The sequence below is a fragment of the Malaclemys terrapin genome, chromosome 1, assembly GCF_027887155.1.
Source record: "Malaclemys terrapin pileata isolate rMalTer1 chromosome 1, rMalTer1.hap1, whole genome shotgun sequence".
Taxonomy (NCBI): Eukaryota; Metazoa; Chordata; order Testudines; family Emydidae; genus Malaclemys; species Malaclemys terrapin.
The window spans coordinates 262,131,213-262,148,463 of NC_071505.1; the positions used below are offsets into that span (position 1 = coordinate 262,131,213).

Here is a 17,251-nt window from a genome sequence, read left to right on the forward strand (position 1 = left end):
AATCTTGTATGTGCAAAAGCTAGGTAGAATGTAGTTAGTGATGCATATTCAACAACTGCTTTTAAAATGGTGGCTTACAGTATTTAGACTTTCTTCATTATAACTAGATCTTTGGGGTGAAGGGGCAGAAGAGTTAAGTCTGAAAGGAAGCTGAATGTTGTCTCAGTATTGAGAAATGTAGCATATTGTTTTCATGTGCTTCTGTATCAGCCATATATTTTTCGGGTAGGGAGCTCTTGCCTGGTAACAAACTATGAACTGTCCCTTATGATTTTTATGTATTATGGAGGGAGGGAGAGAGAGAACACTATCCAACCTTTTTTGGTAGTGTCAACTTTGCTAGACTCAAAACTGTGATTAAAAATGTTGACCCTTCTATTTTAGGAGTCGAATGTGGAATAAATGCTGAAGTAGAAAAACAACTTGAAATGGGCAAGAAGTTATTGGCAGCTGGACAGCTAGCTGATGCCTTGTCTCACTTCCATGCTGCTATAGGTGTGTATCTGAAGATAAAATTATTTGACTGTGCTTGTGGTGCAGGATTTTTGTATTGAAATGCTCTATCCTTCACTCTTCCTCATAATTGGCTTAATTAATAAGCCCCCAATTCACAATGTGTGGGTGGACTGCCATGCCCATGTGGGACTACATGGAGCCCTACTGACCTCATGGATGCAGCAAATGGGACCCCACATGGGTGTGGAAAATTCCAGGATCAGAGCTCAAACCTAGAACAGCCATAGAGTATGTGAACACCAAGCCTGGGAGGTGTTGCAAAGCATGAGGCAAACTGTTTGTAACCACCTGGATTAGTATAATCCAGTGGTGCCCAACTGTATTACATAGGAGGGCACATAAACCTAAGCACAATGTTGTGTAGGCCAAACAGTTTTTACATATTTTAATAAGATTTACTCATCTGTATTGATTTATGTTTTAAGTGCAGCTTGTTTTGCATGTATTTAGATCGGCTGTTTCTAGGTACAGTACTGTCTGTTTACCCACTTGTATAAACATGATGACAAAATGCTAAAGAATCTGCTGTTAGTATATTGTTTTGAAGCAGGCTGTTGGCCTTGTATGGTCCATGGGCCTTAGGTTGGGCACCCTGGGTATAATCTGATAACATGTCCCTGCTATTGTCTTTTCAAGATTAGAAAAGAAAACCAAGTTAACAAAAAAAAGGGGGGGGGGGGCGCTGTTTGGGAAGGTGGGGTGAGATGGGGAGGAACTTATCCCTGTTTTCTTCCTCTACCCTCCCCTCCAGCCCCATAAAAAAATCAATTACATACCTTTTAAAAATAGTACATATTCCTTGGGTGGGGTAATCTTCCTGATTTAAGAGAAACTGTAACTGTTTCTGGTTGGCTGTTGCAAGCTGCGATGGCTGGTGAGTGCAGGCAGGCACCAGCTGGTTACATGTCATCTCTGCTGCTCACCCGTCAGCCTTTTACATGATCCCCCTCTTGCTGTCTTCTCCATGCTTTGCCCCTTTAAACCCCAGCCCCCCTGCTCCTCCATAGCTCCCCTGGCGGGGTGTGTCCTGCTCCCAGCACTGTGTGGAGAACCAGCCCCTGGTTGGAATGCTCAGCTCACCAATACCCTGGCCAGCAGGCTCCTTCCTTCCCCCATTAGCTCTGGCTGGGCCGGCGCCCCGGGAAAACTCAAGACCCTTTGGCCCAGGGCGCTGGCCAGGAGGAGCCGAGCCCTGCATGTGCCAAAGCCCCGCACAGCGCTGGCATGGGGGAGCCTCCCCACCCCTCAGCTAAGCTCTGGAGTGGCAGGGGAGAGGGAGGGAGTGGGGAAGCATTTCCCAGACTGTTCGCGCCCCGACCCGGCAGGTTCAACAGCAGCACCTGGGGGAGGGGCTTAGCACCCTCTTACCTGCACCCTGCCACCCTGGGTCATGCCCTTAGGGAGCGCGGGGCTGCTCCATCCCCTAGGCACCCTCCACTGCTGAGCCACCTCTCTGGCCAGGTTTGCTGAAGCCCCTTGTCAAGGTTGGATCCCCGCTTTGAACTTTAGGGTACAAATGTAGGGGCCTGCATGAAAACTTCTAAGCTTAACTACCAGCTTAGCTCTGGTTCCGCTGCCACCATTTCAATGGATTCCCTTCCTGGGAAGTCTTGAAAAAACCTTCACCAATTTCCTGGTGAATCAAGATCCAAACCCCTTGGATCTTAAAACAAGGAGAAATTAACCATCCCCCCTCCTTCCTCCCACCAACTCCTGGTGAATCAAGATCCAAACCCCTTGGATCTTAAAACAAGGAAAATCAATCAGGTTCTTAAAAAGAAGGCTTTTAATTAAAGACAAAAGTAAAAATCATCTCTGTAAAATCAGTATGGAAATTAACCTTACAGGGTAATCAAACTTAAAGAGCTCAGAGGACTCCCCTCTAGTCTTAGGTTCAAAGTATAGCAAACAAAGATAAACACTCTAGTAAAAAGGTACATTTACAAGTTGAGAAAACAAAGGAAAACTAACACGCCTTGCCTGGCTATTTACTTACAAGTTTGGAATAGGAGAGACTTGTTTAGAAAGATGTGGAGAACCTGGATTGATGTCTGGTCCCTCTCAGTCCTGAGAACGAACACACTCCCAAACAAAGAACACAAACAAAAGCCTTCTCTCCCCCCCTCCACCCCCCCCAAGATTTGAAAGTATCTTGTCCCCTTATTGGTCCTTTAGGTCAGATGCCAGCCAGGTTACCTGAGCTTCTTAACCCTTTACAGGGAAAAGGATTTTGGAGTCTCTGGCCAGGAGGGATTTTATAGTACTGTACACAGGACAGCTGTTACCCTTCCCTTTATAGTTATGACACCCCTGCAGTCAGGTTCCCTGGGCCCTGATGCACAATGCATCCTTAGGGCTTAATCCCTTCCTGCCTGCGCTGTAGACGGGGAGGCTGGGTTATGTCGGTGGCCAACAGCAGCCTGGAGGTGTTAGCTCTCCCCGTGTGTGTGTGTGTGGGGGGGGGGGGGGGGATGGGTGTGTGTGAACCCTAAAGCCTTAAAGATAAGATAAATAAAAAGAATCCAACTAGGCAGTATTGCTTTTTAAGAGGTTCAGTCAACTTCATGTTAATTTGAATGTTTGTACTACATAGTTCTGATTGCTGTTGAACTTGCTTGAATACTAGTAATTTTACCAGGTGTCCCATATTCAGCATAGGGAAATATAGTCACCCTACTGTTAGTTCTGTTCTTCCCTGCTGCCAATGTCTGATTTTCATGTTATTCACACTATTGTATAGGATGAATGCATACTACAGTTTTCCACTCAGACTTTTCCAAATGGAATTAATTACACAATATAACAAAATGTAGAATTTTGTGATTGTGAAAAGAATAAATATCCATGTGTGCACTTGCAGTAATATCAGACTTGAGATTTTAATTTTCATTCAGGACTACATGCAAGAGTGTGCAGACAGCATGTGTGTCTAAATATTGTTGGCTGTTAGTATTTGCTTTCAGTTTGGTTTGGATAAACTATCATTCATCAAAGTAGGAGAGTGGGGAAACTTTAATTCTAGATTATACCATCCAATTACACTTCATGGTTATAAGTGAATTTAAACTTCTATTGGGTTTGTTTTGAAATATGTAGTGACATTAATACTAATCTCTTCACTGTATGTGACTAGGGGTTAGTAATTCTTCATTGCTACTGGGGTAAAACTTGAATTTGTTAGCTGGAAAGGAAAACAAAACTCAAGTTTAAATGTGTGAGATTAGTTGTCTAAAGCTTAGTGGGTTAACGTTCTGTGTTTCATATGATAAGAGTCCCATCAAAAAGGACTCAATGACTGTTTTTATAATTTTATCCCATTGGAGTAACTAATACAGGAGCAGCCTTGAGCTTAGTTACCTAATCTTCACCTTCCAAATCTTTTATTGTGTGTACTTTTTGGATCTTCAACTTTTCTTAAAATTTTTTTGGGGAAGTATAACTTACACATTACTTAAGGTAACTTTGCCAGGTGCAGTAAGACTACCTGCATATTTTTTGTTAACAAGCAAAGAACCTCTTATTTCTCCAAGCTTTTTGCTTGCTTTGGATGACAGGAATAAAATGTGGACAATAGCTTTTTTTTTTTTTTTTTTTTTTCTTCTTTTCTTTTTTTGTTCAGCCATTGCAATGTTCCTGTTGCAGACATCTAACATGGTAAAAAGCAAGCTGCTTCCTGCTTTACTCCATTCTGGATCTTAACATATCCTTCAGGCTGTGACTGATTGTGTTCTCTCTGTGGATATCAGAGCTATTCATTGCTGTACTGGGGACTCTGAGACAAAACCATCTGCTGCTGCCAGAAGTTTTGTATCTGGTCATGGAACAAAACTTGGTGGGGCAGCTCTCTCCTGCCTGGGTTGTTTTAACCTTTAATATTTTGGGTGTGTGAATAGTGTATTTTGCTAGGTGTAAGAATTATGTGTATAACTTAAGCTCTAGATTTTTTACATAATCTAATTTTGTAATGGGATATGTAGTCTGTGGTAACTGATGACTATTTTGTTTTGGATAATCAAAATAAATGTAGAAGTCCATAGCACTAGTGCAGAGTGTGGCCTTCATCATCAAGGTAGAAAGTAAGTAACCTTTAGACTGCTGTCATTTTTCCACTTTGGTAGACAAATGATTGTAGAAGGAAAAGGAGAAAATCTCTCCTTGGTAAGACAGCATCTGGAATACTGCTGATAACAGGTAAGCTATGAAGCTCAATTGCATGCTTTGAAGTTTTACAACAGTGTTCTTAGAGTCATTTGCTAAACTTTGCATTTTACCCTTAAGATCTACTAAGTGAGGGTCATACATATCTATTTTGTGCTTCAGCTTTTATTCTTGTATCCAAACCCTGGATTTGATTTAACAATACATTAAAAAGTTTAGTGTCCTTTAGAAGTAGAAGATACAGTTTACTAGTGAGTAGACTGTGGTCCCATCACTATTATCCTCATCTCAGGGCATTGCATTATTTTCCTGTATCCTTTCAGAGAAATGTGCCCAGAAGTTGCTCAAATGGGTTTCCAAAGCTGGTCAGCATGGTGGGATTCAAACAAGAGTGAACGTATGCTGAACAGCGTTGTCAAAGAACACTGGAATGGAGCCGCAGAGTCACGTAGTTCCATCACGGGCATCACCTTGATACTAGGCTAATATCTCTGTCTCCAGCCCCCTAAATGTCTGTCTTCCATTGGGATAGAAATAACAATTCAGTACATGTCTTAAAGTTAAATGAAAAATGAAGTTGCTACTGTCTATATGTAAATTATAAAGTTATGAAAACATTGGACTATCTATAATGTTGGTCATTAGTGGAATGATGTGTATGGCTTCCTTATTTTGTGCATCCAGTATCAGATGTAGGGACCATGGCAAACAGTGAAAGCATTAAATACACATCCAAAAGTAGGCCTGCAGTTTGAGATAAAAAGGTTTAGTATGTTTTAGCTTAACTCCACTGCAGAGCTGAAATATCCTTACACATTCACCTTCAAAACCCTTAGTAACATTGCTAATATATGTTCACATCCTCTCTATTTTCAATAATGTTAACATAAGCAAATTACATGAGATGTAAAATATTACTGTGTACAAATGTTACTTTTGCTAATTGTTAAATATAATTGTCAAATTGCTTAAAATCAGGTAATGCTGCTATTATTATGATTGCAGCTTAGCTGTACCCAAATTACATTGAGGCGGTGTTCTGATTATTTATTCTTTGCTTGCAGAAGGGGACTCTGATAACTACATTGCCTATTATAGAAGAGCCACAGTGTATTTGGCCATGGGCAAATCTAAAGCTGCAATTCGTGATTTAAGTAAAGTGGTTGAACTAAAGCAGGATTTCACATCAGTAAGTAATGCTTTCTCAGGATTCCTTCAGGGTAAAAGAAAATGGTGTTCCTTTTTGTTTTCCTGTTTTGTTTATAAGGCGGAGTCTTTTTTAGCTGGTGGTATAATAAAAAAAAGAATTTAATACCCCATATTTCAGGAAGTTTAAAATTAGATACCACAAGTTACTAGTGCATGTACTATATTGAACACTCTTACATTGACTGAGAGATAGACTAGTCTGGTCTCATTCTAACTTTTAACTTTATACCTGGCCTATAGTAAAATGCCCAAATCCTCTGCGAGCATATCTAATGGTTTGTAATGAACTATGAGTAAGGCTAAGTTTTAGTCATGGGTATTTTTAGTAAAAGTCACAGACAGGTCATGGGCAATAAACAAAAAGTCATGGCCTGTGACCTGTCCATGACTTTTACTAAAAATACCTGTGAATAAAACTTGGGGGGAGGGGCTTGTCCAGGGGCCCTGCAGGTGCTTGAGGGGGAGGGCGTGGGGGCTGGCAAGCTCCCTACCTGGATCCACGCCTTCCTTTCCAGCAGCAGCAGCAGAGTTTGGGTGTGGGAAGGGACAGGGGGTTGGGGCACGGGACAGGTTGAGGCGGTCTCTGGGTGGCGCTTACCTGGAGGGCTCCCCGGAAGCGACAACATCCCCCTCGCTCAGCTGCTAGACGGAAGCGTGGACAGGCAGCTCTGTGCGTTGCCTCTGCCTCCAGGCACCACCCCCACATCTCCCATTGGCTGTGGTTCCCAGCCAATGAGAGCTGCAAAGCTAGTGCTCTGGGCAGAGGCAGCCCGCAGAACTGCGTGGCCATGCCTACGCCAAGCAGCTGAGCGAGGGGGATGTTGTCGCTTCCGGGGAGCCCCCCAGGTAATCGTTGCCCAGAGCCCGCCTTACCCTGTCCCATGCCCCCAACCCCCTATCCTCTCCCCCACACAAACTCTGTTATGTGGGGGGCGCAGGTGCGTGGTGGGCCGAGACTGCCCCAGCAGCGGCTGGTGCGCCTGGTGCAGGGGCTGCCTGAGCTGTCCCTGAGCCAGGCACATCGGCCACTGCAGAAGTCATGCAGGTCATGGAAAGTCACAGAATCCATGACTTCCATGACCTCCATGACAAACTCGCAGCCTTAACTATGAGTCATTTATAAGCAGTAAAATTGGTTGCCAAATCAAGAAATAAGTTACTTTTTAGGATTACTGCCTACTTTACCAAAGCTCTTAGAGGCTAGTTAGTGGGAGACTTCTGAAGTTGGAATTAGCCATTTGACCAGCCTCCCTACCTGCTACCCAATTTTTTGTTCTGAACTGCAGATTATCTCCTCAAATTTTAAAAATAACTATTTGGAAAGGTTAAATTGCACACAGTTTGAAAGGTAAAGATTGACTATCTATTTCTCTTAGCAAAAATGATAACGTAATGTTTACAGTGTTGTTGTAGCCATGTTGGTCACAAGATGTATGAGGTAATATATTTTATTGGACCGACTTCTGTTAGTGAAAGGGACAACTTTTGAGCTTTCTCAGACCTGAAGAGATCTATGTAAGTTACTCAGAGTGTCACACCTAAATACAAGGTGGAACAGATTACGTAGTTAAATCTGTTCCACCTTGTATTTAGCTCTCACACTCAGAGTACCTTTTCCTGACCTGAAGAAGAGCTCTGTGGAGCTTAAAAGCTTGTCTCTCTCACCACAGAAGTTGGTCCAATAAAAGATATTAAGTCCCCCACCTTGTGTTTGTTTTTATATATTTGTTACTATGACAAATTTGACACATTCTCTCCTTTAAGAGATTAAATACCATATATACTCATTCATTAACCCATTCGTTTATAAGCCGACCCCCCCCCCCCCACACACACACACAAATGGATAGGTAAAAATAGCAAAAAACTGTATGACCCTTTCATAAGCTGACCCTATATTTCAGGGGTTGGAAAACTTTGAAAACTTTGGCTCCTGGCCCGTCAGGGTAAGCTGCTGGTGGGTCGGGACGTTTTGTTTACCTGGAGTGTCTGCAGGCATGGAGCCCCTCAGCTCCCTCTGGCCGTGTTTCGCCATTCTCAGCCAATGGGACTGCAGGACTTCCCGCAGCTCCCATTAGCTGGGAACAGCGAATCGCGGCCACAGGGAGCTGAGGGGCTCCATGCCTGCAGACGCTTCAGGTAAACAAAATGACAATGTATTAGATATTCAATTCAATGATTCCATAGAGTTTTTAAAATCATCAAATTTTGGTGTAGACCCGTTTATAAGCCGACCCTCGCTCTTTGATGCGTCACTTTTTTTACCAAAAATATTCGGCTTATGAACGAGTGTATATGGTAATTTTACAACAAAATGATGCCTTTTAAATGACCTTGTTCTAATGAACAAATGGAAGGAGTTTCTCTTTTCCTCTCCTCCCCACCAGATTAAAACATTTAGTATAAGAACTATCTTAAGTCCCAGGACTAGTTTAACAATGTTACTGGCAATAAATTGTCTTGCAGTCATTAGATTTTTATTTAACTAACTTATTTAAGAAAGGGTGACTGCAAGTCTTAACATTAATAGCTCTTCTAAATTAACTTGCATGAAAACTTTCTTATCCTGAATAATCAAAATTTCAGTTAGGATCCTTCCAAAATAATCTGCACTGACTTTTACAGTGGCTTTTGCTAAAGAGTCCTCATTAAATTTTCAGGTTAATAGAAGTATTAACAATAAGGACTTCCATACCCTTTGCTGCAATCTGTTGAAAAATCTGTGAATTAAGAAAATCAAAACAGCGTAACAGTGTTGACTAGCTATCTTACAAGTTGACAGTTGTTTTTCTTGGTACAGTCCTCTGATGGAAGAGTTTGGGTGATAATTGGAGCTACCCCTACATTTGCAATGATAGGTAATTACTGGTCTAAAACCCTGATGCAGAAAACCATAATCATTTTTGCTAAAGCTGCTCTTGTAAGAACACAATGTAGGAAAGGGATGGAGAAAGCAGACACCTTCATATCTCCTTTTGGTTCAGTTTGCTATATGTGGATGGGGGGTGAAATTTTCCATTTTATTAAATTTGGGGAGATTGGGTTTTAATTTTTCTTTTTGACTACAAATAAGAACAGAGTAAAGTACAAAAATGGTTACTGTTCCATTTCAGGCAAGATTACAGAGAGGCCATTTACTTCTTAAGCAAGGAAAATTTGATGAAGCAGAAGAAGATTTCAAAAATGTGGTAAGTAGGAAGCATAGAAAACTACACCGTTGGCTTTAAATTCCGATTATGAGCCAAGAGCATTTTCTCATAACCTAAATCCATTGTAGACCACATACATATGTAGCTGAGTTGCAGACTGCATTTTTTTTTAAAGATGTTGCAGCAGAGTTGAGCTATTTTGTATAAACAAACAATGGAAAAAGTACATCTCTACCTCGATATAATGCTGTCCTCGGGAGCCAAAAAATCTTATCGCGTTATAGGTGAAACCGCGTTATATCAAACTTGCTTTGATCCACCAGAGTGGGCAACCGTCCGTCCCGTCCCCCTCCCCGAGCATTGCTTTACTGCGTTATATACTGCGTTACTGCGAATTCGTGTTATATTGGGATAGAAGTGTAGTAATAGAGTAATTGTGGATTAATTGTAGCACCTTTTTAATGAAGCTCACAATACTTTAATTTTTCTGTTATAAAGAAACAGTTCAGTTGCAAATGCCACTACATATAAGATGTTTTCTAAACAATATAATGAAAATAAGGCTGTATTTGTATGGTTAAGTAGATTTTGTTCTGTCCCATTTTCTGTGTCACTTCACTTATTTGATATAACAATAGTGTAGTGTAGGATTTTGAAAAATATTATTGTCAGGTTTAAATGTGTTTACCACTTCATCATTCCTCCTTGACATCAACACTAGGGAAAAACGTGTGCCTTCAGAGAGGAAGGATAGTACAGACTTTATGGTGCTAGCCTGGGACTTGGAAGATCTAGGTTCAGTTCCTTGTCCACAGACTTCTGGTGTGACCTTTGCCAAGTCACTCAGTGTTTCTGTGCCTCAGTTCTCCAGCTATAAGATGATCTCCCTACCTCCATGTGGGTTTTGTGAGGTGCTCAGATACTGCTGGAATGGGGGCCATACAAGTAGTGTAGAGGATTTTTTCCCTAAAAACACGTTTGGTTTATTTTTTTATCTGGTCAAGTAAAAGGTATTTATAAATCTTAAGCACATTTACAAAAAGTAAACTATTTAATCTCAAAATTAACTGAATTTTCATCCTGATATCACATACTAGCCTCTTCCTTCTCTTCTTGTCACATCAGGCAGGCTAGGTCTAGGCCACTGATCAAAATTCCAAAAAGATATTGGAATAGGCTATGTTTGCTTTGCTTTTCTCTCCTATATAGAGTTGTGTATTTTAATGGTCAAGCACTTAAAGCTTTAAGGGATAGGCAATTTTTTATAAGCCAAAGTAAAGAAACCCTATAAATGAGTGTAACTATATACCGTGGTTCCAGCTATGTTCATGGAACGTGTGGAAGTACAGAGATTTGATGTTTAATGGAGACCCTTCCCATGAGTGCTTAAGATAAAAAACCTGGTGGTCATACTCAACAACCATTTAGTGGTATGGAAGAGAGGAGAGAGACTGGTCTTACTCTGGTTAGCAGAGTGTCTTGTCATTGTAATGGATTTTAATACTATCAGTGATTTAATTACTGTTTTTGTGTGTATGTCTGTGTGTGAAATTAATGTTTCTCCAGACATTTGCTGCTAGCACCACATTTGGAAACTTTTAGTGGCCAAAAAAAAAAAAAAAATCAGCAAAACAGTTTTTATTCCCAGCCAAGCTTCAGAGCTCTAGAAGAGCAGCAGAACACAAAGCTTAACTTTACTTTTCAAATCCTGGCTAATATAAAATAAAGTTGTTTGGCTTAAACCTATTGAGTATCATTAATAAAACTAAATGACTAGCAATTACTGCTGATATGATAGAGTGGACCATTATGCTGGAAAAGTACAGTAGTATCAAGCCTATTACAGACTAGTTATGAATATCTGTAGAAACCCATTTCAGTTCACTAAAACATCAAATAATTATGAAAATATACACATTTTAAAATATTTGGGAAGCGTCAGACTCCTTTGGTCTCTACAAGGTAGTTGTATTTGTTCTATTTCTTTAATTCTATAAACACAACAGATTTGCTTATGTGTATCTAATCACTTTTACTGTTTTCTGTATTTTCTGTTAAAACCACAAACTTCAATTAAATATGGTACAGTATGTCCCTGGCTTTTTTTAACTTAACAAGCTCATAATTGTATAGGATAATTTAGATGCGTTGGTTGAGTGAATTTTAAGTTGTTTTTAGCTGATGTTCCGTGTGTGTGGGAGGCTGGGAAAAGGGGGGAATTACCTAGCTCTCTGAAGCTAGGGGGTTTAGACCAACCTGGTGGTTCTGCCAAACATTCTGTGTAAACTATTTAGTCTTATTGTGCAGACATATATAAACTAAACTTCTCAGAAGATGAGGGAACACACTTATTAATACTATACATTATTTTTTCTGTTGGTTTGTTTGTTTAGGAGTTTGTATAGAATGTACTTGGATGGGATAGTCTTTCTGAATGACTTCCAAGACTTGTGTATGGTAATCCCGCTTTATGACCAGGGGAATGGGGAATATTTGTTACATTCATTATTAGAGGGCTGTGAACCAGTGCATTAAACCAGCTGCTGAGAAGCAGAAGAGTAACAAGTTGGACCTTGATGCTGCTGTCTGAAGGTGTTCTCTTGAATGTGGATTGGTGCAGTCCAAGAGAACACACAGGAGGACCTTGGGGTAACTTTTACAAAAGCATTTAAGTGACTTAGGAGCCGAGTGATTTGTGTTGGAAAATTTTACCACTGGTCTCATCTGTCCTTTTCTCCCCTTTCTTTCCCCCCATTTCCTCCTTGGAAACAACCATTGGTTCACCTTCTAAAGCAAGATCCTCCACCTTCCTTTAAACCTCATGGGGAAGACCCATATTCCTCAGTCAGAATGTCCTCTACAAGGGCACAGTTGTCACAGAACTCGTGGCTCTGTGTCAGGAGTCATATACCACATGAAGGGCACCTTCTGACTTTCAGAAACAGTTGCTTTGGCTTCTTTGCCTCATTCAGAAGCTGTTCTGATGGTGGGAAAAGTTTGTGCTTATGCAAACAATGGTATTTTACGAGCAGGAGTATTGTATGGAGGACTTTCTCCCCAGGAGGCCAGTTTCCCTAGCATCCTTGAACTGGGGGATCTCTCTCGGCTGACGCAAACCATGGAAATCTGAGTGAGGACTAGAATGTAGAACCCCTTTTGATTGCCTGTTCTTAAGGCTGTTTTTTCACTGTGAATCGAAGAAACCAGTTTTTCAATCCCTCCAGGTGAGGGTGGGGAGCTCAGGGGGAGAGTCCCTATCTAGGCTAGTATAGTAATCTAACTGCTCCCTCCCCTTTACCCTCCTCAGAAACAACCATCCGCTTTTCTTGGGCAGCTTAGCTTCGCTCTCTCAGGGACCTGTTGCTACACCTTTAAGGGGCGAGAGAGAGGAGCAGGAAGACCCTTTTAAATACTACAGTGACAGTAGGGGCTGCAGAGACATAAGGCCCAGCCTAAATTAATTCAGTTGGGGTTTGGATGTGCAGGGAAGACACTCTTCTTGTGGAGAAGCAACCTCATTTTCCCCCGCTCCCCTAAAAAAATAAAAAAACCAACAAAATAGCAATGCAGGCGGCTCATTCCTCCCTTCTCTCCTTATAAAACAACTTTTGGCTCCTCCTGGGCAGCTCAGACCTCTCCTTTGGAAACGCACTGGTGTGTCATCATTAAATATTATGCCCATGTTGGCACCTGGTAAAGTCTATTTTCTTGTCTGAATGTGGGCAAGACAGAGCCACATGTTAACCAGAGGTTGCTAGTTAGCTCTAGAGAATTATTGTTCAGTGGAATGGCTATTCTGTCTCTTTGTACAGCTCCAAGGCATTGAATAGTCAGCAGGGTTTCTCAGATGCTTCATATCTAATATTTCTGTTATTCTTGTTAGCAGCCACACAATGAAAGTCACTAGGAAGAGAGTTGGAGATAGGGTGACCAGACAGCAAGTGTGGAAAAATCGGGACAGGGAGTGGGAAGTAATAGGAGCCTATATAAGAAAAAGACCCAAAAATCGTTCTATAAAATCGGGACATCTGGTCACCCTAGTTGGAGAAGAGGTCAGCGTCCTCTTCTGGGCCCTGATCCAGCACCACACTTAGTCAAGCATGTGATTAATTGTATTGATATAAATGGGAATATTGATGTGTTAAGTGGTTTGCAGGATCAGGGACTCTCTGAAAAAAGGAGGCTTCATCAAGTCACATGGTACCTTTCTCTTTGTGACTTTCAGCCTCCCCGGAAGAATACTCCGGCACTGGTGTGAAGAAAGTCTTTCCAAAAGCAGATGGGTGATAAGTGACAGGTATCAAGTTTGCTGCACCTGAATTGTGCAAAAACCAAGAAACTACTGCAAAGGGCCTTGCTGACAGACTTGTTTAAACTGCTTCCAGTTGTGAACATTTGACTGTTAAGCACCAACTAGTATATGTAGACTGCAATGAATATGTTGTGAATAGAGATGTTCTGTCTCTCTTATAGATGAATTTGTGGTTTTTTTGAGCATGGAGGAATTATAGATATTTAAAAGCCATAAATTGAAGATCCTTATAGTTTCACTAGGTGTCAGCAAAGACTAACCAACTTTGAACGTTGTGTACTTACAAATTATTTTTATATTTTCCTAATTTACCACAGGCTTCAGTTACAAATATGTCACATTATTTATCCATGGTCATCCTGTGTGTGTGTGTGTTTGTAGAAGGTCTATTTTAGTTGTGGGTGAAGCAAACCATCCTCTTCTAGTCCAATACAAACTCTAACACCGTTATTTCAGGCAGCATGAGAGCAGGGATACCCAAAGTGCTATCTTCTGTTTCTCAGTCTCTGAGAGGTGCACCCCATGTTGATATTAGACTAGGCCCCCAAATTATTTACCCTGTAGTAACAGTGGTAGCAGCAAATAGAGAAGTCAATCTAATGTGCAGCTTTTTGGGGAGTGCCATTCTCCCCTCACTTTAGTAATCTAGCATTATTGTAAATATCGAAGATGAGAAATGGGGAAGGGAATTTAGTTAAGTTGTGTTTATTCCCCTGCCAGTGCAGGACTTTCCCTTAGAGGATATTTTAGTGTGTTTCCTCTCCAATTTTTAGTAACTCAAACAATGGGGTTTCTGCCACTTTCCTTGAGACAGTTCAACAGCCTAACAGATGTCCCTGTTAGATGAGTTTTCCTTCCATCCCCCTGATATTCAGCCTGAATTTTTGTTTGCTCAATGTCATTCCATTACTCCTTGGACCTGTCAGAAACTGTTCCTCTCCCTATGCTTGGCAGCCTGTTGCTGCCTCTACGAGGCATACTGCAGTCTGTCTCTGTGCAGTTCTACAGTACAGAGGCCCTCCCACCCTGACTGTGTCCCTGCTTTTTAACATTTACAAATGCCTTCCTCTATCTACAGTGTTACTGTAAAGCACACAACTCAATCTAGTCCGTCCACTTTCTCTTTAGCGACTTAAACACCTTTGTACTTTTAACTTTCTTCCAATAAGGATCCTAGATCCCAACCCACTTAGGGTATGTCTACACTACGAGATTAGGTCGAATTAATAGAAGCCGGTTTTATAGAAATCGGTTGTATACAGCCGATTTTGTGTGTCCCCACATAAAATGCTCTAAGTGCTCTAGTCGGCGGACCGCGTCCACAGTACCGAGGTTAGCGTCGACTTCCGGAGCATTGCACTATGGGTAGCTATCCCACAGTTCCCGTAGTCTCCGCCGCCCACTGGAATTCTGTGTTGAGATCCCAATGCCCGAATGATGCAAAACAGTGTCGCGGGAGGTTCTGGGTACATGTCGTCAGGCCCCTCCCCCTCCGTCAGAGCAACGGCAGACAATAGATTCGCGCCTTTTTACTTGGGTTACCTGTGCAGACAACATACCACGCCAAGCATGGAGCCCGCTCAGCTCAGCTCACCATCACCATATGTCCTCTGGGTGCTGGCAGACGTGGGACTGCATTGCTACACAGCAGCAGCAGCAGCTAACTGCCTTTTGGCAGTAGACGGTGCAGCATGACTGGTAGCCTTCATCGGCGATCTGGGTGCTGGCAGCCGTAGGGCTGCATTGCACCAGCCCCTTGCCTTTTGGCAGTAGATGGTGTATTACGACTGGTAACCGTCCTATTACAAGTTGGATCATCGCACATTAGCAGAGTCTTCCCTGAGCAGCAGATCGTGCAATAGGCCTGAAGGCCATCGTCATCATACAGGAAAAATGTGGCTATCAGTCTTAGTACACTAACTGCCAAGCGCCCAGTATTTGCTGCCAAGCACCCAGAAGATGCCGAGGGCTATCAGTCATGCTGCACCGTCGTCTTAAGATGTAAAAAATAGATTTGTTCTGTATTCATTTGCTTCCCCCTCCCTCCGTCAAATCAACGGCCTGCTAAACCCAGGGTTTTCAGTTTAATCTTTGGGGGGGGACCATTCTGTGTGACAGTTGTTTGTGTTTCTCCCTGATGCACAGCCACCTTTCTTAATTTTAATTCCCTGTACCTGTACGTCATGTCGTCACTCGGCCCGCCCTCCCTCCTTCCCCTGGTCCGTCAGATACTAGTTTCGCGCCTTTTTTCAGACCAGGCGCCATAGCTAGCACTGGGATCATGGAGCCCGCTCAGATCACTGCGGCAATTATGAGCACTATGAACACCACGCGCATTGTCCTGGAGCAGCCCTCACAGTTGAGAAGCGAGTGGCGATAGCCCTGTGGAAGCTTGCAACACCAGACAGCTACCGGTCAGTTGGGAAATCAATTTGGAGTGGGCAAATCTACTGTGGGGGCTGCTGTGATCCAAGTTGCCAGGGCAATCAAAGACCTGCTGATATCAAGGGTAGTGACTCTGGGCAACGTGCAGGCAATAGTGGATGGTTTTGCTGAAATGGGATTCCCAAACTGTGGTGGGGCCATAGACGGAACCCATATCCCTATCTTGGCACCGGAGCACCAAGCCACCGAGTACATAAACCGCAAGGGGTACTTTTCAATGCTGCTGCAAGCCCTGGTGGATCACAAGGGACTTTTCACCAACATCAACGTGGGATGGCCGGGAAAGGTACATGATGCTCGCGTCTTCAGGCACTCTGGTCTGTTTCGAAAGCTGGAGGAAGGGACTTTCTTCCCGGACCAGAAAGTAACCGTTGGGGATGTTGAAATGCCTATCGTGATCCTTGGGGACCCAGCCTACCCCTTAATGCCATGGCTCATGAAGCCGTACACAGGCAGCCTGGACAGGAGTCAGGACTTGTTCAACTATAGGCTGAGCAAGTGCCGAATGGTGGTGGAATGTGCATTTGGACGTTTAAAAGCGCGCTGGCGCAGCTTACTGACTCGCTCAGACCTCAGCGAAAAGAATATCCCATTGTTATTGCTGCTTGCTGTGCGCTCCACAATATCTGTGAGAGTAAGGGGGAGACATTTATGGCGGGGTGGGAGGTTGAGGCGACTCGCCTGGCCGCTGATTACGCGCAGCCAGACACCAGGGCGGTTAGAGGAGCACAGCAGGGCGCGGTGCGCATCAGAGAAGCTTTGAAAACGAGTTTTGTGACTGGCCAGGCTACGGTGTGAAACTTCTGTTTGTTTCTCCTTGATGAACCCTCCGCCCCCCCCCACCCGGTTCACTCTACTTCCCTGTAAACCAACCACCCCACCCTCCCCTCCCCACTTCTGATGCTTGGGCAATCATCTGGGGTGGAGTGACTGGGTGGCCGGAGGCCCCCCCACCGTGTTCTTGGGCGTCTGGGTGAGGAGGCTATGGAACTTGGGGAGGAGGGCTGTTGGTTACACGGGCTGTAGCGGCGGTCTCTGCTCCTGCTGCCTTTCCTGCAGCTCAACCATACGCTGGAGCATATCAGTTTGATGCTCCAGCAGACGGAGCATTGTCTCTTGCCTTCTGTCTGCAAGATGACGCCACCTATCATCTTCAGCCCGCCACTTGCTCTTTTCGTCCCGCGATTCAGCCCGCCACCTCTCCTCTTGTTCATATTGTGCTTTTCTCATGTCTGACATTGACTGCCTCCACGCATTCTGCTGTGCTCTATCAGCGTGGGAGGACATCTGGAGCTCCGTGAACATATCGTCCCGCGTCCTCCGTTTTCTCTTTCTAATGTTCACTAGCCTCTGTGAAGGAGAAACATTTGCAGCTGGTGGAGGAGAAGGGAGAGGTGGTTAAAAAAAGACACATTTTAGAGAACAATGAGTACACTCTTTCGTTACAAGGTCGCATTTTTCC

At 43.1% G+C, this 17,251-nt stretch overlaps 1 protein-coding gene across 3 annotated transcripts in view; it reads left to right on the top strand.

Annotated features, from left to right (window-relative positions):
- DNAJC3 (DnaJ heat shock protein family (Hsp40) member C3) overlaps window positions 1-17,251 on the top strand; it is a 69,745-nt gene that overhangs the window by 10,842 nt on the left and 41,652 nt on the right. For all 3 annotated transcript variants that reach the window (XM_054012216.1, XM_054012210.1, XM_054012224.1), the window contains exons 2-4: window positions 385-495; window positions 5,739-5,863; window positions 8,997-9,071. In XM_054012216.1, the coding sequence (XP_053868191.1) occupies window positions 429-495; window positions 5,739-5,863; window positions 8,997-9,071 (267 nt within the window). In that variant the 5' untranslated portion in view covers window positions 385-428. The remainder of the gene's footprint in view (window positions 1-384; window positions 496-5,738; window positions 5,864-8,996; window positions 9,072-17,251) is intronic.